General features: G+C 45.2%; 2 protein-coding genes across 3 annotated transcripts in view; one reads left to right on the top strand and one right to left on the bottom strand.

The window, feature by feature from the left end:
• The window catches only part of PTPRN (protein tyrosine phosphatase receptor type N), a 160,091-nt gene extending 157,391 nt beyond the window's left edge, over positions 1–2,700 (top strand). For both annotated transcript variants that reach the window (XM_068246034.1, XM_068246035.1), the window contains one exon: positions 60–2,700. In XM_068246034.1, coding sequence (XP_068102135.1) covers positions 60–131 — 72 coding nt within the window. In that variant the 3' untranslated portion in view covers positions 132–2,700. The remainder of the gene's footprint in view (positions 1–59) is intronic.
• A 3,960-nt stretch (positions 2,701–6,660) lies between these two features.
• Positions 6,661–27,587, bottom strand: part of DNAJB2 (DnaJ heat shock protein family (Hsp40) member B2) — a 55,691-nt gene continuing 34,764 nt past the window's right edge. The window contains exons 9-11 of the mRNA XM_068246036.1: positions 24,884–24,954; positions 17,108–17,344; positions 6,661–7,173 (exon numbers count right to left, since the gene is read on the bottom strand). Coding sequence (XP_068102137.1) covers positions 7,163–7,173; positions 17,108–17,344; positions 24,884–24,954 — 319 coding nt within the window. The 3' untranslated portion in view covers positions 6,661–7,162. The remainder of the gene's footprint in view (positions 7,174–17,107; positions 17,345–24,883; positions 24,955–27,587) is intronic.

Raw genomic sequence — 27,587 nt, forward strand, 5'->3', positions numbered from 1 at the left:
CACAAATCTTGTGTATAGCTCTCTTGTGACGTTTCTGTTGTTCTTCACCTTTCCTGCAGGATCAGTTTGAGTTCGCCCTGACTGCCGTGGCAGAAGAAGTAAATGCAATCCTGAAGGCCCTGCCACAGTGAGATTGCGCTGCCCCACTCGGTGTTATGATATTTCGTCTGCCTTATGAAGACGGCAGCTCCACCTGTTCTCAGATCTTCATTCGGTGTACTCTGCTCTTCATGCCAGGGATTCATGGCTGCCCTTCCTGTGACCCGTCGCCAATCTGCCTTTGCAAGTTTTTCTCCTAGTACCGCCTGATTTTCTTCATCCCCAGATTGGCTACCTCGTCTTCCCCGCATGCTTCACCCCTAAGCTGCTAGTACCTCATAGTCATCCGTTCATGTCTGTCCATGTTCCTCCAGCAGCAAACAAGTTCCAAGTCTCCTAAGCATCCAGGGGTGAAATCAAGTTCCAAGTCTCCTAAGCATCCAGGGGTGAAATCAAGTTCCAAGTCTCCTAAGCACCCAGGGGTGAAATCAAGTTCCAAGTCTCCTAAGCACCCAGGGGTGAAATCCCACAATTATAACAGCCTTCACTCTCCCCACAACAGTAGCAACTACTTTATACAGCACAATGCACTTCCCTGAGATTTATTTTTATAATTATAAATTCTTAATTTTACTGCTGACTTTTCAGCATGAGATATTAGATTTTAATACACATACGAAGAGATATTAGTTCAGTGAAGTGGGGCATTAGGCCTGTGGAGCATTGTAACGGGCACTGCACTATCAGCAGATGATGGCTACTTTCATTGGGTGAAAAGACGTCTTCCACCGCATTGCATAATGGATAACGAGAAGATCTATGTAATGTACACATTTAAAGCGGTCTCATTCCTAACTCCATAGCAGCCAAACTCAACATTTTATCCCAATCTGTGAAACTCTATCTGTTTATATATATGTATATATAACAGAGAAATGAAAGGAAAAAAACTAGCTTATCAGCCTAGTCACAAGCATTGTATTAATATTTATTTAGGAAAAAAAATGATTTTTATATAAACAACTCTTGTTGGTTTTGTCACTCCACTCTTTTATTCCCTCACAAGAGGCTGATGTTTTCCATATGTTGATTAGACACTTGTTAGTCCCATAGTCCCGCCCTCAGTAGAGCGCTTCCAGACTCGAGTCTTTCAGACGCTTTCAGACTCGAGTCATCTACTCCTGCTTCACTCATCCAATCACAGCTCAGCCATCCTGGAAATAAGCAGCTGGTGTGGGGAAGGGAGGAAGAGGAGTAGTAACAGGATGCGCAACTGCATATGTTATGGGGGAGGGGGGCAGGCAAGGTAATTTATTTATTCATTGTATTTATAAAGCGGCAACATGTTACGCAGCGCTGTACATTAATTAAGGTTACAGACAATATTTAGTGGTGACATACAGCAATACGACATTACAGGAATACATGCAAACCAGATCACGCAGCACAGTATGAGTACAAGGTGATGCTTAGTCACTGGATGGGAGCATGGAGATTAGGCAAGTCGAGTTTACTCAGATCCATAGGATGGGTGCACGGTAATGGAGGTGCATGAGCAGGTAGGAGACATGAGGACCCTGCCCAAAGGCTTACAATCTAGGAAGGAAAGGTAGGGGACTAGAGTTCAGCTGAGGATTTAGAGCACTAGTGAGGGGGGGGGGGGGGGTAGTCCTGAGTAAAAAAGGTTTTGAGGGCCTTCTTGAAGATGTTGAAGGAATGAGATCAAGTGGGGAGTTCCGTAGTGTGTGGAGCAGCTCCTGAGAAGTATTGGGGGCATGCATGAGACTGGGTGATGTGGGGGGGCAATCAGGCAAAGTTCATTGGAGGAGCGGAGTGAACGGCTAGCTGTGTACTCTGGGTAAGATTGGATCGACAAAGGTCATCTGGGAAAGGTCTCCTACTTTTCAGCTGTAAGTTTATTCATTATGTGTTGTCATAGTAAAAACAAAAAAAGTGTTTTCAATTTGAATATGCAACTTTGCTCAGTTTCTAGAGTTTTTCTGCAGTGTTTTTTTATTTTTTACTAGAAACAGACACAAAAATCATCATAGGGCAGAACAAAACACAGATTAGGACAGCAGACTATTCTTTGACTTGCATATCACAGGGAGCATACAGTCCAGTTTGGGGGCCGTGAGGGGTGAATTTTATGCAGGAAGGGGGCGGTTGGGTTCAGGAAGGCCCCTCAGGGTACTTTTGCAGTTTGGCCCCATTGTGGCTTAAACCGGCCCTGCTTTTATTTTGACTGGTGGCCATCTTTTAAATGTGTACTTGCATTCGTTTTCAAACCAGAATGGGAGAGATGAAACGTAGCCAAGAGAGAGCTGTTGTGGGTTAAGAGGACCTGTCACGCAGAAGTGACACCCAATGCCTCCTGGCACCAGCCCTCGTATTTCTCTGTCATTTCGTCCTGTTGTGTCTTCTGTGTTTCTTATATGCTGCATTCTCTGCTGGGGATTGACAAGGGGGAGGCATGCAAGAGACAAGGTAGCCTTACAGCCCAGCCTTACACCTTTTTCCCCCATTTTCATACCGCCTTGTATAGACATTCTCACCATCGCCAAAACAAAAAAAAATCATTTCTAGAGAAATATAATAGACTTTAATTTTGTATCTTGATGTGAATAAAGTACTCGTGTTGGGTTTGTGCAACTGCAAAAATGTTGTGTGGCTTTTTTTCCTTGGGATGGTGGGAAACTGGATCAATAGTGGCTTCCTCCTCAGTCAGGGTGGTACAACTTCCTCCTCATTCTGTCGGAGTGGCTTCCTCCTCACTCTCTCAGGGTGGTGATGGGCCAGCTGAGGGGTGTGGCCTCCTCCTCACTCTCTTGAAAGGTCTTCCACCACCCAGAAAGTAACTTCCTCCTGGCAGGCTAGCTCGGGGGATGTGACTTCCTTCGTTGTCTTAGGTGGTGGCTGGATGGTGTAATGGGTAAGGGCTCTGCCTCTGACACAGAAGACCAGGGTTCGAATCTCAGCTCTGCCTGTTCAGTAAGCCAGCACCTATTCAGTAGGAGACCTTGGGCAAGTCTCCCTAACACTGCTACTGCCTATAGAGCGTGCCCTAGTGGCTGCAGCTCTGGCGCTTTGAGTCCGCCAGGAGAAAAGCACGATAGAAATGTTATTTGTCTTGTCTTAGGTGGGTCGCTTGTCTTTCTCCTAAGCAGGGCTGTGGAGTCTGTTCAAAAATTATCTGACTTCAGGTACCCAAAATTGCTCCAACTCCTTAGTCTAATACTTACCAGGGCTGTGGAGTTTGTACAAAAATCATCCGACTCCTCAGTTTATGAAACCTCCAACTCCAGGTACCCAAAATTACTCCATCTCCTCAGTCCTGCTCCTAAGGGTACTTACACACTTCCAATTTTGAATGACTAAAGATTTATCAATTTTAGCTGACCTACACAATCTTTTCATAGTGTTCAAACTCTGTTGAGCCTCATACTACACTGAGGTGATAAAACTGGTCAATCAAAAATAAGTGTGTGTGTGTACACGCCCTTAAAGGATACCCAAAGTGATGTAACATGATGAGATAGACATAGGGATGTACAGTGCCTAGCACACAAATAACCATGCTGTGTTCCTTTTTTTTCTTTCTCTGCCCGAAAGAGTTAAACATCAGGTATGTAAGTGGCTGACTCAGTCCTGACAGACAGGATGTGACTACAGTGGGATCCTCACTAATAAGAAATTGCAACTATAACACTTTCCTAGCAGAAAATGGCTTCTAAGAGCAGGAAAGAGATAGAAATGGTTAATAGTTCATAGATTTTAGCTCTGCTAGGTAAGTATTAGACTAATGAACGTGTCATTGAGCAAAAAAAAATAAAACAGTTAAAACTTAAACAGTAGATTCAAACAGAAAATAAAACTGTAGAATATCTTAAAAATTCATTTTTAGGAGAAGGAAGATGGTTACAATCGTTTATTTCATTCGTTTATTTTTTGTCTCGGGTGTCCTTTAAGCCTAGTACACACATTCAATTTTACCTGCCCAATTTCACCTACGTTCATGTAGTTCAGGAAAATCAGCAGTTTACTATAGTCAGGATTGGTCATACAATATTGTATACTTACAGGCATTACAGGCAGATGGTCAGGACCTGTGGACTGAGTTTACTATAGCCAGAGATTTCCCGTACCAGCGTTTACTACAACAGGTTTCTACTATATGAGGGCCAAATTTTGAATACTATGTACAAATTACACAGGTAAGTTCTCATGCTATATGGAAGTGTTAAAATTGGCCAATCAAAATTGGATGTATGTACTAGGCTTATGGTGTACCTGAAGTGATCATTTGTGAATGTTCCAGCTAATTAAACTAGAACTCTAAATATCGATGCATTGATACACTTGTGAAGAGAAAAGGAGATAAGTCACTACCCAGGAGTGTCCCTCCAGTCTCCACTGCTCTTGATTTCCCCCCCCCCCCCCCAGCGTCGCTGTCAGAGGGATACAAATGGCAAGATGGCCGCTGGTCTTACCCATTCCGGTACTGGGCAGCTATAATGGACAGGGCTTAGAGGAAGACACTTGTGGCACACCTTCTGGATCACTGGATGACAAGAGACTTTACTCTATATCACAGACCAGTGACCAGAGGAACAAACCAAAGGAGGAGGGTAACCGCTTCTCCCCAGGTTAGCTTAGATTTTGGCCACAAAATGCACTTAAAGGGACTCTAAGTAAGTGATAAAATCCCTATTTACATGTACCCGGGGCTTCCTCCAGCCCACCGTAGGCCGTGAGGTCCCCCGGCGTCCTCCTGGCTCTTCCCTGTTGCTGGCTCCGGTCACAGGATGACATCAGCCTGAAGTCGTCCGGTCTGCTTCCGTGTATAGCGCCATTACGTCAGCCGGTGTCAGTCCTTCGCATGCGCGGTTTTCTAAGACATGAGCAGGACTCTCATGTCGGCCGGTGTAATGGCGCTATACACGGAAGTGGGAAGCAGACCTGACGACTTCAGGGTGATGTCGTCCTGGGACCAGGGAAGGAGCCAGGAGGATGCCGGGGGCACCTTGCGGCCTACGGTGGGCTGGAGGAAGCCCCAGGTAAGTGTGCATTTTGTTTTTATCACCTGCTTAAGGTCCCTTTAAAAAGATATATCCAGCAAAAAAAAAAAAAAAAAGTTTCACTCACCTATGGCTTCTGTTAGGTCCCACAGCATGGTTCCACTCTGAGCCAGGCCTCCACTCTCCCCCCACTGTAAGATTGCGATCTGAGCAAGTGCAGACCACTCCTGGCTACTTGAGCATGATCATGAGAGGCGTGCCCACGCAGATCCTGACTTGGCCTCAGGTCGCGATCTTACAGAGGGTACAGCAGAGGCCTGGCTCAGAGCAGAACTGCATCGTGGGACCCTAGGACTTCTAGGATGACAGACTTAATGGATGAAGTACAGTAGCGATTCGGCCGGAACCCCCTACAGAATTCGCGGCAGAGGCTGCAATTCCCATAGCTGTGCATGGCACGGCTCATGGGATTCGCCTGCGATCCCGCTCAGTGCCGGTGTACATCTACGAGACGCACGCCGCACTAGTGGAAACAAGCCCAGATTCTTTTCACCAGCTTTGAAACTCAGTAATGAACATTCTGTACAGATCACCAGGCAGAAGATGTCACCAACAGTGATAAATGTCATAAATCAGGGAGAGGAAAGATTTTACAATGGACAAACACTGACTAAACCATCTATAAATGAATATTGTTAAGTAAAAGAAAAGTTTCTGTTCATTATGTTTTCACTACCATGGTTAGTACCTCATTAGCCTAATCTACCTTTCCAAACATTTATTTATATTGGAAAGACCTCATCCAGAATTACTGCGGTTGGCAAATCAGATATTTGTCACACTCTTAAAAGTGATATGACTTTTTTTTTTTTTTTGTTCTAAAAGATTATTTACAACATACTATTTACTACCACAAAAAGATTGTAGAAGAACAGCATTCAAACAGTTAAACACAGCATTTTGTTCTTCAATGGTAATCTTGCTGCTGCATCAGAAGAGGTGATGACATATTTTGTTTACATTTCTTTGTCTTCTACATTTAGTATACATTCTTAGGTGTGCTGAACATAAGCTATTTTTGCAGTAGAAACAGAGAGGTGAGAAGTGATCACTAGATACATTTTAATATATAAATACAGCAGCTATGCAATAAAATGCAATGGCAGCTTTCAGAGCAGATAAACTGTCTTTTGGGAACTTGTAATTTGTAAACAGTATTAACGTGTGCACAAAAGCAAATATAACTGTATGGGTAATGAAAAGTAGGAAAACACATTTTTATTGAATATTATGTCAGTTTTACCCCACTTTAAAGTGCCCATTAATGATACAATATTTTCATCAGATGTGATCACTCAATTAGATCTGCAGGATCAAAAGTAATTGGGAGGTAATAATCGATTGTTCGCACAAACCAGACTTTTTCTCTACAGTTACGATCACAAAAAGCAACAATCCTATCGACATAGAATCATTTTACATCGATTTTCTCCACATACTGTGTGGTTGTCTGTACAATGCGATTGTAATCAAAAGATTGCATCTGAGGAAAATATTGTATTGTTAACAGGCCCCCTTATACAAGGCACCACAACCAGACAGGTTTACTCAAAGGAGGAGCAGTTTAATGTAGTAAAGACAGTTCATCGTATACATGAGTTTTTTTTTAGTATTTAGGATGCAGTGATGTCACCTTGAGTCCATTCAGTCATTGTCATCCTGGTAAAAGTCCTTCTCCATGGCTCCTCTTAAAGCATAAATAACCAGGCAATTAACATTCCACAAGCTCTCTTCTATAAATAGTAGAACACGCACAGCCACACGGTCCCGTATAGATATATACATAATGTCCTTTGGGTCCAGCCCCTTTACAATCCAGCAACGGCTACGACAACACCCCCCCCCCCCCCCCCCACCGAAAGAAAAGAAGTCTTATTCCAGTTTAGTGACCGCTGTCTCCCCTGAATCTTTTCAGGTTGGGTACGGCCCACATGCCAGACCTGTGTGTGTAGGGTAGGTGCGCTGTGTTGGGGGAAAGCTGGCCCCATGTTCCCCTGGCGCCCCCCCAGCCAGCGGTGGTAACAGATGTGTAAGTGACTCCATTCTCAGAACACACCTAGTGAGAGAAGCAAGACATTCAGTAGGCAAGTGATTCAAGGGGCCACAGGTAAAAACAGAACAACAATCAGCATTCATTTAGAACAAAAAGTGTAGCCTTATAGAAAGCTGTGAGGTTGCGACAGTATAAAGCCAAGCGTGCAGTATGTGCGATGTGAAACGGCAGTGATACGCGAGCACCACAGCACAAGAAAGAGTTGTTCCCCATCACTGCGGCCTTAGTACATCACATGGAACAAGAACAGAGGCGCCAGAGGAGGAAAAACACACTTTAAAATTGCTTGGGAGGCAGTGGTGGACTTACCTCCTATAAGCAGACACTAGAAACTGTCAATTAATGAAACAAAATAATTTATTGGCATACTCCACAAAAGGTTGCAACGCGTTTCGCAGGTATTCTCCTGCTTCCTCAGGCAATTGAGAGTGGGGGAGCATACAACAGCAATAGGTCCCAACAATGCTAGGCGCCTCTGTGAGTTAGTTAATCACATCTCATCTTTGTTACCATCCCCTTTGAGTTATGCTACCCAAACACTCAATACTAGAATGGCAAATTGGCAAACACGAATATCCAGGCTGCAATCCACAGAGCAGCCCCTAAAAACAGCATAAGGAAGTATCGTAAAGTTTTGATTATCACACAGAAGTTATTATGGTATATTGATGAAATTATGTCATCGGTGGTCCTTAAAGAGACTCTGAAGCGAGAATAAATCTCGCTTCAGAGCTCATAGTTAGCAGGGGCACGTGTGCCCCTGCTAAAACGCCGCTATCCCGCAGCTAAACGGGGGTCCCTTCACCCCCAAACCCACCCCCGCAAGACTTGGTCGCAAGTTGGTCGTAAATTATCTTCTTCCTGGAGGCAGGGATAACGGCTGCAGCCCTGCCTCCAGTCGCGTCTATCAGACGCGCATCGCCGCCTCTCCCCGCCCCTCTCAGTGAAGGAAGACAGAGGGGCGGGGAGAGGCGGAGATACACGTCTAACAGACGCGCATGGGGCAGGGCTGCGGCGGTTAGCCCTGCCCCAACCAGGAAGCGCTCCCTTGCTGCACAGAGGGGATTTGGGGAATCAGGGACCCCCGTTAAGCCGCAGGATAGCGGCGTTTTAGCAGGGGCACACATGCCCCTGCAAACTATGAGGTCTGAAGCGAGATTTATTCTCGCTTCAGACTCTCTTTAAAGTGACACTGAAGCGAAAAAAAAAATGATATAATGAATTGTATGTGTAGTACGGAAAATTAATAGAACATTAGGAGCAAAGAAAAATAGTTTCATTTTCAGTTATATAGTTGTTTTTTTTATATAACATTGCATCATTCTCTAATAATTTCAATTTTCACACTACACTCAGCATTCTAAATGATTTCACAGAGCAGGCTAGTGAACCTTTCAACTTTCCTATGCAGATAAAAACAAAATACAGTGACAGAAACTTGAGATAATAAGCTTCAGAAGACAGAGCTCTCTGGCACATGAAAAGTGGTGGAGCTCAGATAAGCTCTTTTGCATAGATAACAACTGGAGTTTATTAACTCTTCCTGTACAGGAAACAATATTAGACTCCTATCTCTGCTGCTAATGTTTTATTTCTTAGATGTACTACCCATACAAATCATTATATTATAAGTTTATTTTCACTTCAGATTCCCTTTAAAGTGAACCAGAGATGAAGCACCCTCATGTATTGTACCATATATATCAGTGGGAACATTAGAGAAAACACCTACCCTGCTCTCTGTTTCATTCTGCACTGCACAGCTTGCTTCTAATCAGCCCTGATAAAATCCCCGACTGAGCATTCAATCTGGCTTTACTATAATGACTCAGCTATAATGATTCCTGAGCAGAGCCACAAGGGGGCAGGCTTGGTCTTGAAAAGACATCAGAGAAGACAGACTGAGCTATAAATATTCCTGAGGAAAGCCAGACTGAATGCTCAGTCTGGGATTTTATCAGAGCGGATTAGAAGCAAGCTGCGCAGTGCAGAATGAAACAGAAATCAAGGTACAGTATGTGGTTTCTCTACTGTTCCCACTGATATATATGGTAAAATACATGAGGGTGCTTCATCTCTGGTTCTCTTCAAGTGCAGGATGTTGAGAAAATCAGCTCATTGTATCCTTTATTTGCAGATTGTGGCTCACAGCAGGGGCTTAACTCAACAAATCATGAGGCCCCCCAGAAAACCATTGATGGGGTCCCCTAATGCTCACACCCCTTCCCTACCCCTGGTGACCCTCACAGCCTGGGGGCCCATCTCACAAGGGTCATAAAACAAGTGTGGACATCATATTCTTCACACCAATAGCAAATGTACCCACAAAACACCTGATCTGAAGGATGGACCCCTGTATCAGAGGAGTTAGTAGTTGGGGGCCACCCTACAGTTGCAGGGGCTGTGCCCCTCTAATTACACTCCTGGCTCACAGTGGGATAAAGTTCCTGCATTTGGAGGGTTACAGTTCCCGACCAAAAAAAAAAATCCTCTTCATCCTGTTCCAACTGCATCAATGTCTGTCTAGAAAGCTCACACCACGTTTGTTTCTGGAAAGGGGTTAGCAAACGCGGCACCCAATAGGCAGACACATTAGACATGTGCATTTCATCATGAATCATTTACCACACTCACTACCAAAACAGGCCAGTTTCATTCATGATCATTTGGATGGTTGTCCGTCGGTCTTCCGGGATTAAACACTCCAGTTTCTTCACTGTGGCCGCATCGTCCATCAATGATGGTCTTCCAGGTCTTGGCTCGTCTGTGAGGGACATGTGATCACATTGGAAATTCCTTTTCCACCTCACAATAGTGTCGTAAAAGGGGCAATTGTTTCCCTAAATTGCCATCATCTCATGAATTTGCCCTCAAACGCAGGAATTTAATCACGCTGTGCGCCTCCAGATCTCACACTTTAGTCACTTCTGACACAATTTGTAAAATAACTAAAGGATACAATGAGCGGATTTTCTCTACATCATGCACTTAAAGTGAACCAGAGACGAAGCACCCTCATGTATTTTACCATATATATCAGTGGGAACATTAGAGAAAACACCTACCTTGCTTTCTGTTTTATTCTGCACTGCACAGCTTGCTTGTTATCAGCCCTGATGAAATCCCCGACTGAGCATTCAGTCTGGCTTTGTTAAGGAATATTTATAGCGGAGTCTGTCTTCTCAAGTCCAAGCCTGCCCCCTGCTGGCTCTGCTCAGGAATCATTATAGCCGAGTCATTATAGCAAAGACAGACTGAATGCTCAGTCGGGGATTTTAACAGGTCTGATAAGAAACAAGCTGTGCAGTGCAGAATGAGGGTGCTTCATCTCTGGTTCACTTTAAGGACCATTGATGACATTGACAAAATTTCATCAAAATACGATAACTTCCAGGTGATGATTAAAACTTTACCCCCTTGTAGAGGTTAATGTCTGCTGAAACTGTCCCCCCTTTTCAGCAGACAATCTTCAGCCACACGTTTGGAGATTCTGGTGGATGAAGAAATGTGCAACACAACATTTGGCCACAAGAATCCGCCTATCACACTAAAGCAGGAAAATTTGGCACAAAACTAAAATCAAGGCCACAGCATCACAACACATCAGAGGATGATCATCTCAGTGTAAAGTACATCTTCAGGGAATGTAGACATTTTTTCCTCACTTGAGAAGTTAGCGCAAGTCCACGTTTGACAGATGGGGGAAAGAAGGAAGGCAGGCAGGAAGGAGTATTGGCAGGAAAGTGCAGAAAGTCAGACAGATTTCCAGCAACTTAGCCCCGGTCAGCGTTCAGCAGAGATCTGGACAGAGGAGGCAGTGTCAGCTATATTACAGAAGCCGCGGCCAGGACACAAGGCACGACTCTGAGCTTTACATAAACACCATTATGCATGGTGCGTCCTGGCCTGCGGCAAGTGCTGCAAGAGGGAACAGCACGACAGGGTTATCAGGCACATGATCACAGTAAGGATCAGCATCCCAACTTCACTTATTTGTACAAATGCTAAACTGTACTTAAAGGGGCACTGCAGTGAAATGTTATGTACTGGGACAACCCTAGTAGGATGTTTGTAATAGTGAGAAAAACACATATTAGGCAGTGTATCTAGTTACAGATGCCGGCTGGATAGGATAATTTATAGCACCTCTTACAGATCCTGACGTTGCTAGAAAGCGACCTCCTCCTCTGTTCAGCTCTAAGCTTTTTCTTCCTGCGTAAGAGATAAAAGCCTGCACTGTAGGCCGGTGTTGTGTCTGATCATGCTGCCTGCAAATTTGCGCTGTCCCGCATGCGCAGTAGGAGCCTGTGCGGCCACATTTCCTTCTGGATTGTGCTGCCCCAAATATCTCCACTTCCACACCACCTACACTCCCCAAATTTTCAGGGGGATCCCCCAAACTACCTCTGTGCCAAATTGAAACCCCAGATTCCCGCTGGTTCCCAAGTTAGTTTTATGTAATCTATCTCTGCAACCAGCGGGACTCCGGGGCTGCAATTGGGCACAGAGGTAGCTCAGGGAATCCCCCTGCTTACCCTGACATTTTGGGGAACGTAGGACGTGTGGAAGTGAAGATATTTCGGGGGAATTATATTTGTGTCCCCACTGAGCATGCGTGATACTCGGTGAGGAAGGCAGTTTCCGGGCAGCACGATCAGACACAACACCAGCTCCTCAGCAGCAAGTAGTATGGATATCTTAGGTAAATGAACAGGAAGCTGCTTGTTTATTTACCTAAGTTACCTGACCTTGCCTACAATGAGCCAGCCTACAGTCCAGGCTCTCACACACACAGGAGAGTATAGAAACAGCTGTTATAGCTGAGCTGAACATCACTTCTCTCTAAATGACGGCCACGATCTGTAAGAGGTGCTATAAATTATCCTATCCATCCGGCATATGTAACCAGATACACTAATATGTGTTTATCTATTACAAACATGCTACTAGGGTTATAGGGTTATTCCAGTAGTCACATTTTTGCTGTAATACTCCTTTAAGACATTAAGTACACTAACACTTCATATGGGACGTTGATTAATAATACAATACACTTACATTATTTACCCTCCTTTTAAAGATACAAGCATGTCACCCCTAGGATGTACACTGTAAGCCATTACACAGTGCTTAAAGAGACAATGAAGCGAGAAAAAAAATATGATATAATGAATTGGTTGTGTACTATGAATAATTACTAGAAGATTAACAGCAAAGAAAATATTCTCATATTTTTATTTTCAGGTATATAGTGTTTTTTCCAACATTGCATCACTCTATAATATGTGCAGATTACACAACACTCAGCATTCAAAATGAGTCTTTCAGAGCAGTCTTTGAAGTAATGACATCTCCTCTGGCAGAGAAAAAGTAAACAGTTCACTTACAGTTGAGATAATAAGTCAGATAACAGCCCTCTCCATGACTAAAGGTAGCCATACACTGGTCGATTTGCCATCAGATTCGACCAACAGACAGATCCCTATCTGATCGAATCTGATCAGAGAGGGATCGTATGGCTACCTTTACTGCAAACAGATTGTGAACCGATTTCAGCCTGAAACCGATCACAATCTGTTGTGGTGGTGCTGCCGCCGCTCCCCCCGCCCGCATACATTACCTGCTCCGCTGGTGCGACTGCCCCCGGTCACCGCTCTTCTTCTTCTTCTCCGTCTCCGCTCTGGTCTGCTCTGGTCTCCTCCGGCATGCTTCCCTTCTTCCTGTCTGGGGGAAGTTTAAACAGTAGAGCGCCCTCTACTGTTTAAACTTCCTGCCGGGACAGGAAGAAGGGAAGCATGCCGGAGGAGACCAGACCAGAGCCGATACGGAGAAGAGCGGAGACTCGGGAGTCGCGCCGGCGGAGCAGGTAATGTATGCGGCTCTATTGCGTCGGTCGTCGGGCACTCGAACGCCGCTAGCGATGCGCTCTTTACCCGCGGGCGATCGACGGTTATTTTCCGCACGGCGCGATCGGACGGAATGGATCAATATTCGGCGTGTAGCGTGAACGATTGGCAGCAGATTCGATCCCAGTGATCGAATCTGCTGTCGAAACGGGCGCAAATCGGGCCAGTGTATGGCCACCTTAAAAGGCAAATCGACCAGTGTATGGCTACCTTAAAGGTAGCCATACACTGGCTCGATTCCCGGCCGTTTCGACAGCAGATTCGATCCTGGGATCGAATCTGCTGCCAATCGTTCGCGGTAAACGCAGCCGCCGATCCGATTCCCTCCCGGAATCGGATCGGTCCGTCGATCGCGCCGTGCGGGAAATTACCCTCGATCGCCCGCGGGTAAAGTGCGCGTCGCTAGCGGCGGCCGATCCGATCAGGTATACATTACCTGAGGCTGGCTCCCGGGCGTCTTCTCCGTGCTGCACGGCTCTGTTCCGGCTCCATCCATCCCGGCGCTTCCTGTGTCACTGCAGTGACCAGGAAGTTCTAATAGAGGGAGCTCTATTTGAACTTCCTGGTCACGGAGTAACACAGGAAGCGCCGTAATGGATCCGGAACAGAGCCGTGCAATGCGGAGAAGATACCCGGGAGCCAGCGTCAGGTAATGTATACGGGTGGGGACAGGCGGCAGGAGCAGCTCAGCAGATGGTGAATCGGTTTCAGGCTGAAATCGATTCACAATCTGTTTGCAGTAAAGGCAGCCATACGATCCCTCTCTGATCAGATTCGATCAGATAGGGATCTGTCAGCTGGTCGATCTAATGGCACATCGACCAGTGTATGGCTACCTTAATGCTGGGAATACACGTTAAGTTTTTACTTTAGATAGATGGGTTCGATAGATAAATTCCAACCTGTTGGATCTGGTCGATTCTACTTTCGTTTCGATTCTCCTCATTCAAGTGAATGTAATTGATAAGAAAAGATAAGGAGGGGAATCGAGCAGTGAATCGAGAGTAGAATCGATCGAAAGCGAAAACGACGGCAAAAACGAACGCAAAAACGCATCGTGTATTCCCAGCATAAGACTAAGATCAGATACATCAGTCTAATTGTTTCCAGTACAGGAAGAGTTGAGAAACTCCAGTTGTTATCTCTATGCAAACAAGCCATTAAGCTCTCCGACTATGTTTTATTTCTTAGCTGTACTACACATACAAATCATAATATCATAATTTTTTTTTCGCTTCAGTGTCTCTTTAAAGGGGAACTTCAGCCTAAACAAACATACTGTCATTAAGTTACATTAGTTATGTGAATTAAAATAGATAGGCAATATAATCTCTTACCCACCCTGTTTCAAAGGAACAGGCACATGTTTGTGATTTCATGGGGGCAGCCATCTTTTTGGTTGAAAGGAGGTGACGGAACATGAGACACAGTTCCAACTGTCCTGTGTCCTGATCACCCCTCCCAGTTGCGCGCTAGGCTTCAAATCTCGAAATTCAAATTGCACCAAAACAGCAGAACTAGTACAACATCAGAAATCCCATCATGCTTTCCACAGCAATAGGGGAAAATGCCCGGGCAGTTTTTTTTTGTGCAGCTAAAAATGAGGCTTGGGTAAGAAAATTTAAATTCTGATGCTGTGAAACTGTTAAATGAATACCAAGCCTTTTCAGGGCTGCTGAGTAGATTTTTAGTCTGGAGGTTCTCTTTTTAAGCTGACAGTAAATTAGCTGCAGTTTGTGCTAGCCACCACTTGACTTATACATCTTCAAACACATACTCAGAAAATCTCTACACTGGCTTCTCCCATCAGTCCTCATCTGCAAGTCTATACTGGCTCCTCCTACCTCTTCTCATCTCTCAGGAAATCTGTACACGGGCCCTGCCCATCATTCCACATCTGCTGCTCCTCTCTGCAAATCTCTACACTGGCTCCTCCCACCAGTCATCTGCTGCTCCTCTCTGCAAATCTCTACACTGGCTCCTCTCTGTAAATCTCTACACTGGCTCCTCCGATCACGCCGCATCTGCAACTACTCTACGGAAAGCTCTACATTGGCACCTCCTATCACTTTATCTGCTGCTCTTCTCAGCAAATCTCTACACCAGCACCTCCCATCACTCCTAAGCTGCAAGGCTACAGCGACTCCTCCTACCTCTTCTCATGAAATCTCTACACTGGCTCCACCCACCACTCATATGAAACTCTACACTGGCTCCTCCCACCTCCACTCACCTACTTTTCTCAGAAAATCTCTACACTGGCTCCTCCCACCACTCATCAGCTGCTCCTTACTGCAAATATAAACACACCCACAACTACCCTCTCTGCTTCTCCAATGGCCTGAAATGATTTTCTCACTAACAACATTTTTCACACACACACACAGCTCCAATAATTCTCTGGGGCTGTTCCCAAACTCTGGGATCCCTCACTTATCACATTAGGCTTACTCCTATGTTTGAGCAGGTGGGTTTTAACAGCTAGTTAAAACATGTTAATAGGCACTACTACTGGTCTTCAACGCATTAACTATTCACAGTCCCATTTTCCCATAAGTTTGCAAGCTGGTTTGAGCAGGTCCTCTCTATTTCCTACGTAATGTATGCAGGTTTGTCTTCTGCTCCTCCTATAGATTGCACAGCACTGTGTTATAGAGTGGCACATGCTTCATAACTAAAATACTGTAAAGAACAGGAGTGACAGCCTTGTATCGTAAGGCAGGGCTAAATAAATAAATAAGATATATAATGCAGAACCACCACAAGATGGCAGCATCTTACCCATTATTCAGCACAGATATTTTAAAGCAAATCTGAAAAGCAGAAAAAGACTTGATACTTACCTCAATAGAAGGGATGCTCGCAAAACTTCCCTGATGCTCTTGCACCCCTCCAATGCAGGCAGGGACCCTCTTGTTCTTCAGGGCTGTACTCGTCTCCATGTACCACCGTACTGTGCATGTTCAAGTATGAAGCCGCTCGTACTTGGAGTAAAAAGCCATGCATGTGCGGCTTCATGCTATTGCACAGGCGAGGCCCATACTCACACAGGCACAGTAGGGTCGCACTCGTTCACGGTCATTATTATATTTGACTATAATATTGTCAAATGTTCCCCCCCCCCCTTCCAAGGTCAAACTCATGACCTCATGAGTCACAGTCAGGGGAAGTACCTCTGGACCATCTCAGCTGATCTCTAGCAGGTCCCAGCACTAGACAGAAGGGGTTCAAGGTGGTAGGGGAAGCCTTGGGAGTGTCCAGAAGATTCTACTGAGGTAAGTATTTTTTTTTTTTTTTTTTACCGAGTTCCGATACGCTTTAACTAAAAAGGCAAGGGAAGTTCTCACTAGATTAGAAAACTGAAAAATAATTAAAAATAATAAACAGATCTCTGCACCTTTCAGGAGTATAACCCTCCCAAAATAAATCGGGTGCCTTGCATTACTAATCAGGTCCTCATTCTAACCACACTTCATGAAGTTCATCATTTAAAACGTGAACCTCTGCCAGATTTTTACTGACCAATTGTTTTAGCTGGAGTCACACTTTAAGGTGGCACCCCTAGCAGATATAGCATCTGCTCTTCTCCTTTGTCTCCTCTTTCTCAGCAGTGATGGGGCCGTTTTGTAGCCCAGTAACTTTCCCTCCTCGAGCGCCCTGATTGGGTAATGGCTGTTGATTTACTGCATCCCCAATTGGGCCCTGGAAGTCCTTCAGCCTCTGTGATGGCTGATTAAGCAGTTCTGCTGCCCCCTGGTGGGACCTTAGCTGTTGTGCGCTCATTTGACTAGCTGCCATATGCTGGGGCCTCAGTTGGCTTGCTGCCATATGCTGGTGCCTCAGGTGATCTGCTGCCACCTGCTGGGGCCTCAGTTGGCTTGCTGCCATCTGCTGGTGCCTCAGGTGATCTGCTGCCACCTGCTGGCGATTATGTGGCCCCAGAAGGACGTCTAGCTGCTGTACCGCCCCCTGCATATCCCTCAGCTGCCTCACTGCCTCCTGTGCCCGTGTTCTCTGTTTAAATCTCACACCTGCTTGGTGCTGCCCCGCGGCCTCCATCTCGGAGAGGCTGTAAGCCATGGCCAGCTGCAGATCCTCGTCTTCGTCGTCGCTGTCCAGCACCACGTAAGTGGGGGCGGCGGTCTGAGAATGCTGCATGTTGCGCGGGTTGTGTGGGGACACCCTGGTGTGGTCGCTGTGGGTTGACACATTGGCTTGATGGTCTCGTTTACTCATCTCCAGTGCCAGGGCCAGCTCATCCTCCACCCCTGCAAGACAAGCACATAACATCAGGAATCTGCAGAAATGCATCCATTTCACAATACATTTTATCTTGGTAAACTTGTCTGGCCAGGAGCTTGCACAGTGATGCAGTGTGTACCAATCTCTGCTATCTCCAGGATGTACAGTATAAACTGCTATTCTGTGCCTGTACTAATAGTAAACTAGCTGCAGGGTGTGCTGATCTCTACTACCTCCAGTATGTACAGTATAATCTGTAACTCTGCATCTATACTGATAGTAAACTAGCAACAGTGTGTACTAATGTCTGCTACCGCCAGTATGTACAGTATAAGCTGTTAGAGTAAGTTCACAATTGTTTTAAAAATGTATCTGTGGTTCTGTTTTTTGGCCACGGATACCAAATGTCAATAGAAGTCTTCTTCACTCAATTTAAAAACGATCAGTCTGCGTTCAGGGGAAATCAGTATTGAAAACCTGAACGGATGGTCCGGATTTGCAGGATTTTCACGGACTGCACATGGAGCCGAATACACAGAGGGGTAGTGAAAATCAATGCCAAAATGGATCCCCCTCTACACAGGCAGCTTTGGACACAGCCTGTGGGTGGGGAGGAGGCCGCCATGCTGGAGGAGGTAGCAGTGGTCGTTGGGTTCCCCCCCCCCCCCCCTTTTCACCTGGGTCCCCCGTACCCCTCCAGCTCCTAGCGCTAAAGTTGTTATAATGTATGTAGGCAGCGAGCGGGGAAGTCTACCTTCCTTAATTACTCCGTTTGCCGGGTCACTTCCTGCAATGCCGCCCTCCGAAGTATAGAGGGCGGTATTGCAGGAAATCAAGCGGCGAGTCTTGGAACGCAAGGAACATATAGAAAAAAAAAAAAAAAAAAAAAGAGTAGTTCCTGGTACTCAACAGGTGTAGTCATTATGAAAAACCACAAAGTGGGAGCATGGGACTGTGAAAAGTAAATACTAGGAAAACATTGGGAGACAGACGCTGCTTCAAATTCAAAAATAGACTTTATTCAAAAATGTAGACAACACTGTATAGACACTAGGTGCCACTTTAAAACCATAAAATCACTCACTGCAGATGTTAATAGCGCAGCCGGCTGGGCTCACACTTACAGCAGACTTCTCTCGCCAAGCACACCTGGGATCCCACCACATATCTGCTTAGCAATAGGCACTGATAGCTAGAAAAAGCGATGCAAGCGCAAATAAAGTCCCAATGCTAGCTCTCCGCGACAGTATATAAAAGTCACAGCAGAACAGAAGCTTCAACAGAGGTCCGCAGTGTTTAGTGCATAAGCATATGCAGTTAGTATAAACAAGCTGCCTCACTGAGGCTCTCACCACTCAGTAGACCGATTCAAATGCTGTCGTTTGTCCAGCTGCCGTAGGAAAGGATATTGTATAGATGGATGGCATCCCTTACTGCAATCAGTTCATATGCACAGGAAAGTGGTCAGAATCCCTCTGGTGTCCGTGGGGAAACGTGTACGCACGTGTTCAGCCAGCCCTAGGTGTAATCAGCCACATGGCCCTTCTTGTATGTTGCCTCCCGGGCCTTCACCACACCGTCCTCACTGCCTACCAAGCGCTGCCCGGCCACCAACCCTGCCTGAAGCCTACGGAGGAGCCTGGCGCCGGCTGACCTACCCGGGAGGCAACATACAAGAAGGGCCATGTGGCTGATTACACCTAGGGCTGGCTGAACACGTGCGTACACGTTTCCCCACGGACACCAGAGGGATTCTGACCACTTTCCTGTGCATATGAACTGATTGCAGTAAGGGATGCCATCCATCTATACAATATCCTTTCCTACGGCAGCTGGACAAACGACAGCATTTGAATCGGTCTACTGAGTGGTGAGAGCCTCAGTGAGGCAGCTTGTTTATACTAACTGCAGATGCTTATGCACTAAACACTGCGGACCTCTGTTGAAGCTTCTGTTCTGCTGTGACTTTTATATGCTGTCGCGGAGAGCTAGCATTGGGACTTTATTTGCGCTTGCATCGCTTTTTCTAGCTATCAGTGCCTATTGCTAAGCAGATATGTGGTGGGATCCCAGGTGTGCTTGGTGAGAGAAGTCTGCTGTAAGTGTGAGCCCAGCCGGCTGCGCTATTAACATCTGCAGTGAGTGATTTTATGGTTTTAAAGTGGCACCTAGTGTCTATACAGTGTTGTCTACATTTTTGAAAAAAGTCTATTTTTGAATTTGAAGCAGCGTCTGTCTCCCAATGTTTTCCTTGGAACGCAAGGTGAGAAGGTAAGCTTCCCCACTCGCTACCTACATACAGTACATTATAACAACTTTTGCGCAAGTAGCTGGAGGGGAAGCAGTGACGGGGGACCCAGGTGAGGGGGGGGGGGGGCCCTTCCCCGCTGTCACCCCCGTCCTGACTGCTGCCCCTTCCAGCATGGCATCCCACTCCTCTCCCCCCCTCCCCCACAGGCCGGGCTGGAAACGTATGCTGCAAAAAAGCATATTTAGGAAAAATGGGGGGATATTTTTTTTTTTTTTTTTAAACTGATCCTTTTGAAACGGATCCGCTCTGCAAGCGGACAAGTGTGGACCTAGCCTTACTCTGCACCCATACTGATAGTAAACTAGCTGCAGTGTGTGCTAATCTCTGCTACCCCAGTATGTACAGCATAAGCTGTTACTTTGGGTCTATACTGATAGTAAACTAGCAGCAGTGTGTGCTGATCTCTGCTACCCCCAGTATGTACAATATAAGCTGCTATTCTGTACCTATGCTGTTAGTACACTAGCTGCAGTGCGTTCTGTTCTCTGCCAACCCCAATATGTACATTATAACCTGTTATTATGTACCTAGAGTCCAGAGTGATAGTAAACTAGCTGCTGTATGTGCTGGAAAAAAAACCAATTGTGCTTCTAGAAGACGGCTGGTCATCTCTAGTAGGTAGCATGAGCAATTCAACAAACCTAAATCAGATTTTTTGACTATTGTCTAATAAAAGGATAATACAAGGGTGTGCCACCTTCTCCTGGGTGATATTACATCATAGTGAGGGTTGCTTAGAGTTGTGCAAGTTACAGTATAATTGCAGCATCTACAGCAGAGTAGGAGTTGCCCGACTTTCTATACACTATATGGTGCCTCTCTCCCCCTAACGACCATTTCTGGGTTCAGGTTCCTCTTGTTCTTCAGCTGGCACAAAGTCTACACGGTAAATCATTCATGGCTGATGCTCTGCCAGTAGGCCGATAGGATTCTGCTCACATTACAGCTCCTGCCTATTTAATTCCCCTCTCCAAAGTCATGTCTGAAGCAAGTTGATGGTCCTGCTCTACATTTCCCATAGTGGCTTTGTGCATATAAATTTCCTTTTAAGCAATACCAGTTTCCTGGCAGTCCTGCTGATTCTCTACCTCTAATACTTTTAGCCATAGCCCCTGAACAAGCATGCAGCAGATCAGGTGTTTCTGACATTGTCAGATCTGACTGGATTAGCTGCATGCTTGTTTCTGGTGTGATTCAGACACTTCTGCAGCCAAATACATCAGCAGGGCTGCCAGGAAACTGGTATTGTATAAAAGGAAATAAATATGGCAGCCTCCATACACCGCTCACCCTGGGTTTACTTGAAATCATAAACAAGGTGTCCCGAGTATATTATTGGAGTCTCATTGCTCTCAAATGTCTCTCTTTTGGAGGGACAGCCCCTCTTTGAGAACCCAGTCCCTCTTTCTTCTTCATTTGTCCCTCTTTCAGGACTGACATATAAATCTATGTAAATATATATTTTTGTACTGGAAAAGGTGTTCAATTTACTGTAACCTGTATTCCCATCCTTTAAATTGATATCTTTCTTATTTTCAAATGTTAATATGAAGGAAAATAAACCAGGATAGAAAGGACCAGTGTAGTTTGAATTATAAAACATATTTTCCCAACGAAATTTTCATGGTTTGCGTGACTAGGGGCGTGATTAGGGGTGTGGCTTAGGTGTCCCTCTTTCTTATCTCAAAATGTTGGGAGGTATGGAGTCTGCCAGAAAGTTACAGTAAACTTTACTAAATCTTGGATGTTCCTCGGAGTCCTCCTCCCACATTTCATCTGCCCCTCCCCCATACGATCATGTGACTCTAGCAAACTAGCAGCAAAAGCACCCAGCAAACCGAGAGACAGATCAAGGCTTTACACCTTCAATCCTCAGCTGAGCGCAGACAGTGTGACATGGCAGTGGGGTGACTAGGCCTGCGGTGAAGCCAGTTCTACAAGTCACAGCCTAGAGGCCCATACACACGGCATACCTTTGTCTGTAGCTGGCAGGCAGCGACAAACAGACAAGAGACAACAGCATATTTATGGCAGCGACAATTCGAGTTTGTGGCCGTTGTACTCACGTGACAACAGAAAGCGTGAAGACATGACGGAAGCTGTCTGCCACAGACTACGTATAGTAGTAGTACTATGGTAGCGACTGTCTGTATAAAGGTGGCCACACACCATACAATTTTTTTAAATATCTGTTCAATTTAAGAATTGCAATCAATTTTTCTGACTGATTGTAACATTTCAAAAATCTGACCAATGTACCACACACCTATGTTCAATTTTTTCCCAATTATGATAAAAATGATTGGAAACTCGACAAAATTGCTATAGTGTGTATATTAATAAATTGACAATCCAACACACACCATACAATCTTTAGAAAGGTTGAAGAAAAATATCTGGCATTCCGGATCGATAAATATCGAAGAAAATGGGAAATCTGATCGGATTTTTCAGTCAAATGAAAAAAACTTTCGATTTTTTTTTAGAGAGATCCGATCGTTTTTATCGAATTACTGTAAAATCGGATCATTTTATTGCATCGTGTGTGGCCGCCTTAAGCCTTTTGTACACATGACAGGACACCAACAGACATGGACTTCTTTATCAGTCTTATCAGTTGTGTGAACAATAGCAGCAACTTTTTCTGGTTGTTTCACAACAAAAGTTGTTTGATAATTGTGTTGCATAAAAGATTGCTGTTGAGCGTGTGTATGGGGCTTAAGCAACGGTTCGTGAGACAAAAGTCGCAAGAGATTCACCAGTTGAATCGCTCAAAGATGGCTGTGTCTGCAGACAGTCTGCCGACAGAGTTTGTCGATTGCCGTGTCCACACGTAAGGACCGCCTAACGCCGATAGGCGTCGGCAGGTCGTTAGTGGTATAGCATGGAAAAGGCTGCTCGTTTGAGCGGCTTTTCCATGCCAGTTCACGGAGGGTGTCTCCCTGAACAGTGTGCGAGCCGCCGATAGCGGCTCGCACGCATAATGTAAACACGCGGGGAAGAAATCCAGCTGCGCAGCAGCGCCGTAAGAGATCGGCGATCCCCGGCTTCTGATTGGCCGGGAATCGCAAGCATCTGATAGGCTAAAGCCTATCCTATCCGGCACAGGACAGCACAGGTCCTGCGCAGCCCATAGCCTGCGGGAGAAGCAGGTATGGGCAGAGAGGGCAGAAATCGCTGCGGAGGGGGGCTTTGAAGAGCCCCCCCCGCAAAGCGCAGATAGCCGGCGGCGATCAGACCCCCCCTAGTGGGGAAAAAAGGGGGTAAGTCTGATCGCCCTGGCTCTATCCTGATCTATGCTGTGGGCTGGAGAGCCCACGCAGCACCAATATCAGGAAAATCGCCTGGTCCTTAAGTGGTTACCACACACCTGGATAAAGGGGGACCCTGCGTGGCCCCTGAAACAATTGTCGGCTTACTTTTCGTGGATACTGATGGCTCAATAAACAGCATGTTCCTTGAAAGATTTGGTGTGCTGGTATACTGCTGAAAAACACACGATTAAACAGTCGCACAATGGCCTTAAAAAGAACCAGAGACGAAGCACCCTCATGTATTTTACCATATATATCAGTGGGAACATTAGAGAAAACACCTACCTTGCTCTCTTTTTCATCCTTCACTGCTCAGCCTGCTTGTTACCAGCCCTGATAAAATCCCCGACTGAGCATTTAGTCTGGCTTTGCTCAGGAATCATTATAGCGGAGTCTGTCTTCTCTGATGTCTTTTCAAGCCCAATCCTGCCCCCTTGTGGCTCTGCTATAATGACTCAGCTATAATGATTCCTGAGCAAAGCCAGACTGAATGCTCAGTCTGGGATTTTATCAGGGCTGGTAACAAGCAGGCTGAGCAGTGACGAATGAAACAGAGAGCAGGGTAGGTGTTTTCTCTAATGTTCCCACTGATATATATGGTAAAATACATGAGGGTGCTTCATCTCTGGTTCACTTTAAGAAGAACAGCTGTCAGGGTGTGCCCCACACCCGCTAATCACCTGCTACATCTACCTGATAGGTCTACCTTCAAGTGTGTATGCAAATGCCTGAAGGAATCCTTATGGACAAAAATTGGAATTAAAGTTTACTACTTGCTAATGCAAACGGCAGTGCCGGGTGATTTTTGCTTAATTCTATGAATTTGTCTGGTCTCACCTAGAGCACGCTTATCTTTTTAGATGAACGTGGGAAGGGAGTCTTGTTCCTGTATATTTCTCAAACACAGATAAGATGCTCAAGATCGTAGTGTCGGCCATTTTCTTTTTTTTTACCAATACGTTTTCTTTTTCCATGTCACCAGGCTAAAAATCACGCAGCCTATTAGTACCGTATTTTTCGGAGTATAAAGACGCACTTTTTCTCCCCCCAGAAAAATTCACTGCGTCATATTCCAAATACAGGGAGTCTTCGTCTTACAAATGCCTGCCGATACGAACCGCCTACACACCGCGATGTCAGGGACTCCCTGTGTTGTCCTTGTGTCCTCCTTTGCTTTCCCTGAATCAACTGGAGTCTGCAGTGATCAGAGACCTCTCCTCGCCCTCACAGCCCCCTTAGATTAACATTGAGGGAGAGGAGAGGTCTCTGATCGCCTCGGGCTCTGATGGATTAGGTGAGCCATGCTGCCTCTGCTTTCATCAATTCAGGGAGCGGAGGAAAACAAAGGGAGACAGAGGAGACACATGGGGACAGAAGGGGACACAGGAGGACACAATAATTAGGGGGAAGCACATTTACAAGATGCTCCTGGACCATGGACGCACCAGGTACATTTCTCTTCCCCATTTTTGTTTGCGCTCTAAACCTAGGTGCGTCTCATAGTCCGGAGTCTCTTATATTCCCAAAAACACGGTATTTGTTCTCATCTACTGAAATTCAAATCCTCACACTGCTGTAAGAGAGGGTTCATCTCCTCCACCCTACCCCCCTCCCCCCCCCCCCACACACACACACACTTCAGCCTTTGCTCTGGAAAAGGTAAGTCAGAGGGATAGAGTCATCTGTGAGTATGATGATAACACTATTGGTCTAACTAACTTCCCTTTCCTTCCTCTATGCCAAGCATTTCATACATCATTTGAGTTTAAACCAGGAAAAATAAAAGAGGAGAGTACGCTCCCACACAGAGGATTTTCATGCTTCGTTCAAATCATGCAATTGTGGTCCATTTTGTGGCCCCAAATCAGAACTTAGACCAGTTTTGTTAGAGAAAGCTTTGCCCGTGTATTCCGTGCCTGGGGAGTCCAGCATCTGCTTACCATTGACCCGGATAGACTTCAGCTGTCCGTCCTCTTCCACCTCCACTCGCTCCGCCCCATTCTCCACTATCCTGTACAGAGGAACAGACACACATTACAAGAATGGCTGGAAATCTTCCCTTCCCCAACCAGCGCACTGGCTGAGCTAGCATTCAAAAGCTGAACAGGATTATGGTGGTGTCCCGGGTAACCGGAACTCTACCAACCGGCAGTCTCAATTAACCGGTAGTAAACGGGGCGCTATGGGGGCGCCTCTCTCCCATTAGGCAGTGTGGCGCACAGTGAAAACCACTTACCAGAGCTTCGGTCCTCTTCACTTCTACAGCTGGCTGCTTCAATCTTGTCCTGCTCCTGATGTGCGTCACCTGACCCCCAATCAGGTCACGTGACACATCGGGAGCCGTACAGAGGATGCAGTAAAACAGCTGGCAGCTGCAAGAATTGAAGGGATAACTACCAAAGCACCACTAATGCGGGTTCACAATGGCCTCGATTCATAAAGGGCTGTGCGGGGGAAAAAAAAAAAAAAATCGGGTCTTTAAATACCACATTCAGTATTTTAGACTTTTGTTTGCCAATTCATAAAAATGTTCAAAGGTGCGGTATAAAATCAGTAATTTGTCCCAAAAAAAATGGGCTTCAATTGACAGAAACCTGTTCGTAACAGCAGAGCAGTGTGGAGCGGTCTCTGTGTTACATGCTGTTCAGTGCAGTAAAGGGATTACAATAGTAAGAGTAAGGATGATCAAAGATATGCAAATTCTTCCGAGATGATGCAAATGTATGCAATATTATTCAAATATGCAGCTTGAAAATGGACCAATAAATTTAAACCTGGGTTTAAATTGATTGGCCATTGTCAAACTGCATACATCTGCATACAAATTTGCATAATTGTGGAAAATTTGCATCTCATTGATCATCCCAAAGTAAGAGGCATCCCGACATACCTTTAGAATGTACGTTTGTTATACTCCCTCTGCACGCTGTGAATCTGTCTATTAGTCTTTCTTAACAATTCATTTTATTGCCACAGCTTACATGAACTCCAAAACACATTACACATGCCATGCTTAGGTGATTTCCCCACTTGCTCCTCCGCATCTTCAAACAGGAACCTAAAGGGTTAAACATCTGAAGGGCCGCAGGGGAAACCTCTTTTGTTCCGTACGCTCTCATCCACTGCCTGGGGAGGAGGGGGGGGGGGGGGGGGTGTTAGAAAAGCTTAGCCCTCTCAAAAAGGCATCACATCCTATCAGCATCTGATCAGCAAGAATTGCAGGAGATGGGCTGTTTCTATTGGCTCTCTGCTCCTGTCAGTCATAGGGTATACCCCTCTGTGAGTCACGGTTCCATATGGTCACCGTCCTGTTTCTGACACACCAGAGCTGCCGGTAATATTTCTGGGCTTTACCGCATGTTCTAGTCTTTATGAATTGACATCGTACATTGAATGTACTGACAAGTGTTGAGGTATTTACCTCACTGCTCAGTAATTTAAGCTTTCCATGCAGTAACAGCCTTTATAAATTGACATTTTCCTAAGTGCTCAGTGAGGTGAGCTGTTTTCTGCATTTCCTCATGCGATAATGCTTTATTAATGCCTTCAGTATTGAGTAATAAAACATTTTTACCTTTAGTACATCAAATATATATTTTTTTTTTCCAGGGAGTCAAACTCATGAACTCATGCTACACAGGCAGAGGTAGTACCTCTGGAGTCCTCAGCTGTTAGTACATCAAGTATGGAATCCAAAAGGAAAGGTGAGTAGAATTGCACAATGCATCACGTTAATATAATTAAGCACACAGCCTAATGGTGGTCACACGTTACAATTTTTCTATTCAATTTTACCCCAATTTGATTAAAATGATTGTGTGAAAGAATTGTTCAAAGTGACACATTAGATAGAATGTATTTCTTCACTGTAATAAATGTAGTATTGTTGATAAAAAATAAATGAGGAACAGATTTGTTAAACAATACCAGTTGCCCGGCAGCCCTGCTGCTCTATTTGGCTGCAGTAGTGTCTGAATAACACCAGAAACAAGCATGCAGCTAATCGGTCAGATCTGACAATAATGTCAGAAACACCTTATCTGCTGCATGCTTGTTCAGGGTCTATGGCTAAAAGTATTAGAGACAGAGGATCAGCAGGACAGCCAGGCAACTGGTATTGCTTAAAAAAAGAAAAAATAAATATGGCAGCATCTATAGCCCTCTTGCTACAGTTTTCCTTTAAAGGTTATGTTATATTCCTCAATACTGTAAGCATTGCAAATCCTCATCTGTGGTGCTTTGGTAGACCTCTCTGTAGAGGGGGGCTGTTACTACTACAGTATTATTTATTATTTTTTGAAGGCATAAGAAGTAAAGAGGACCGGAGCTCTGGTAATAGATGTCGGCTTTAAATGTACATTAGGGTCTGCACACCCATATAAATAGACCATCAAGCTAAAAGACCAATGTATATCAACTCAGGGTGCAATGTTTATACAGATACATTCATATAATACAAAAGAACAGGCACACCAGACACTAGATGCTTTTTAAATGCAATGCTTATTATTGAAGTTAAAAATTATGTACATGAACCCCGATAAACGGGCAGGATACAAACAAATACATAGTAGCACAATTTTACCTGAACAATGATCAGTGACACAATGTTACAATATCCTGACAAACACAGAGATGGAGGAA

The sequence above is a fragment of the Hyperolius riggenbachi genome, chromosome 7 (genome assembly GCF_040937935.1).
Source record: "Hyperolius riggenbachi isolate aHypRig1 chromosome 7, aHypRig1.pri, whole genome shotgun sequence".
NCBI classification, from domain to species: Eukaryota; Metazoa; Chordata; class Amphibia; order Anura; family Hyperoliidae; genus Hyperolius; species Hyperolius riggenbachi.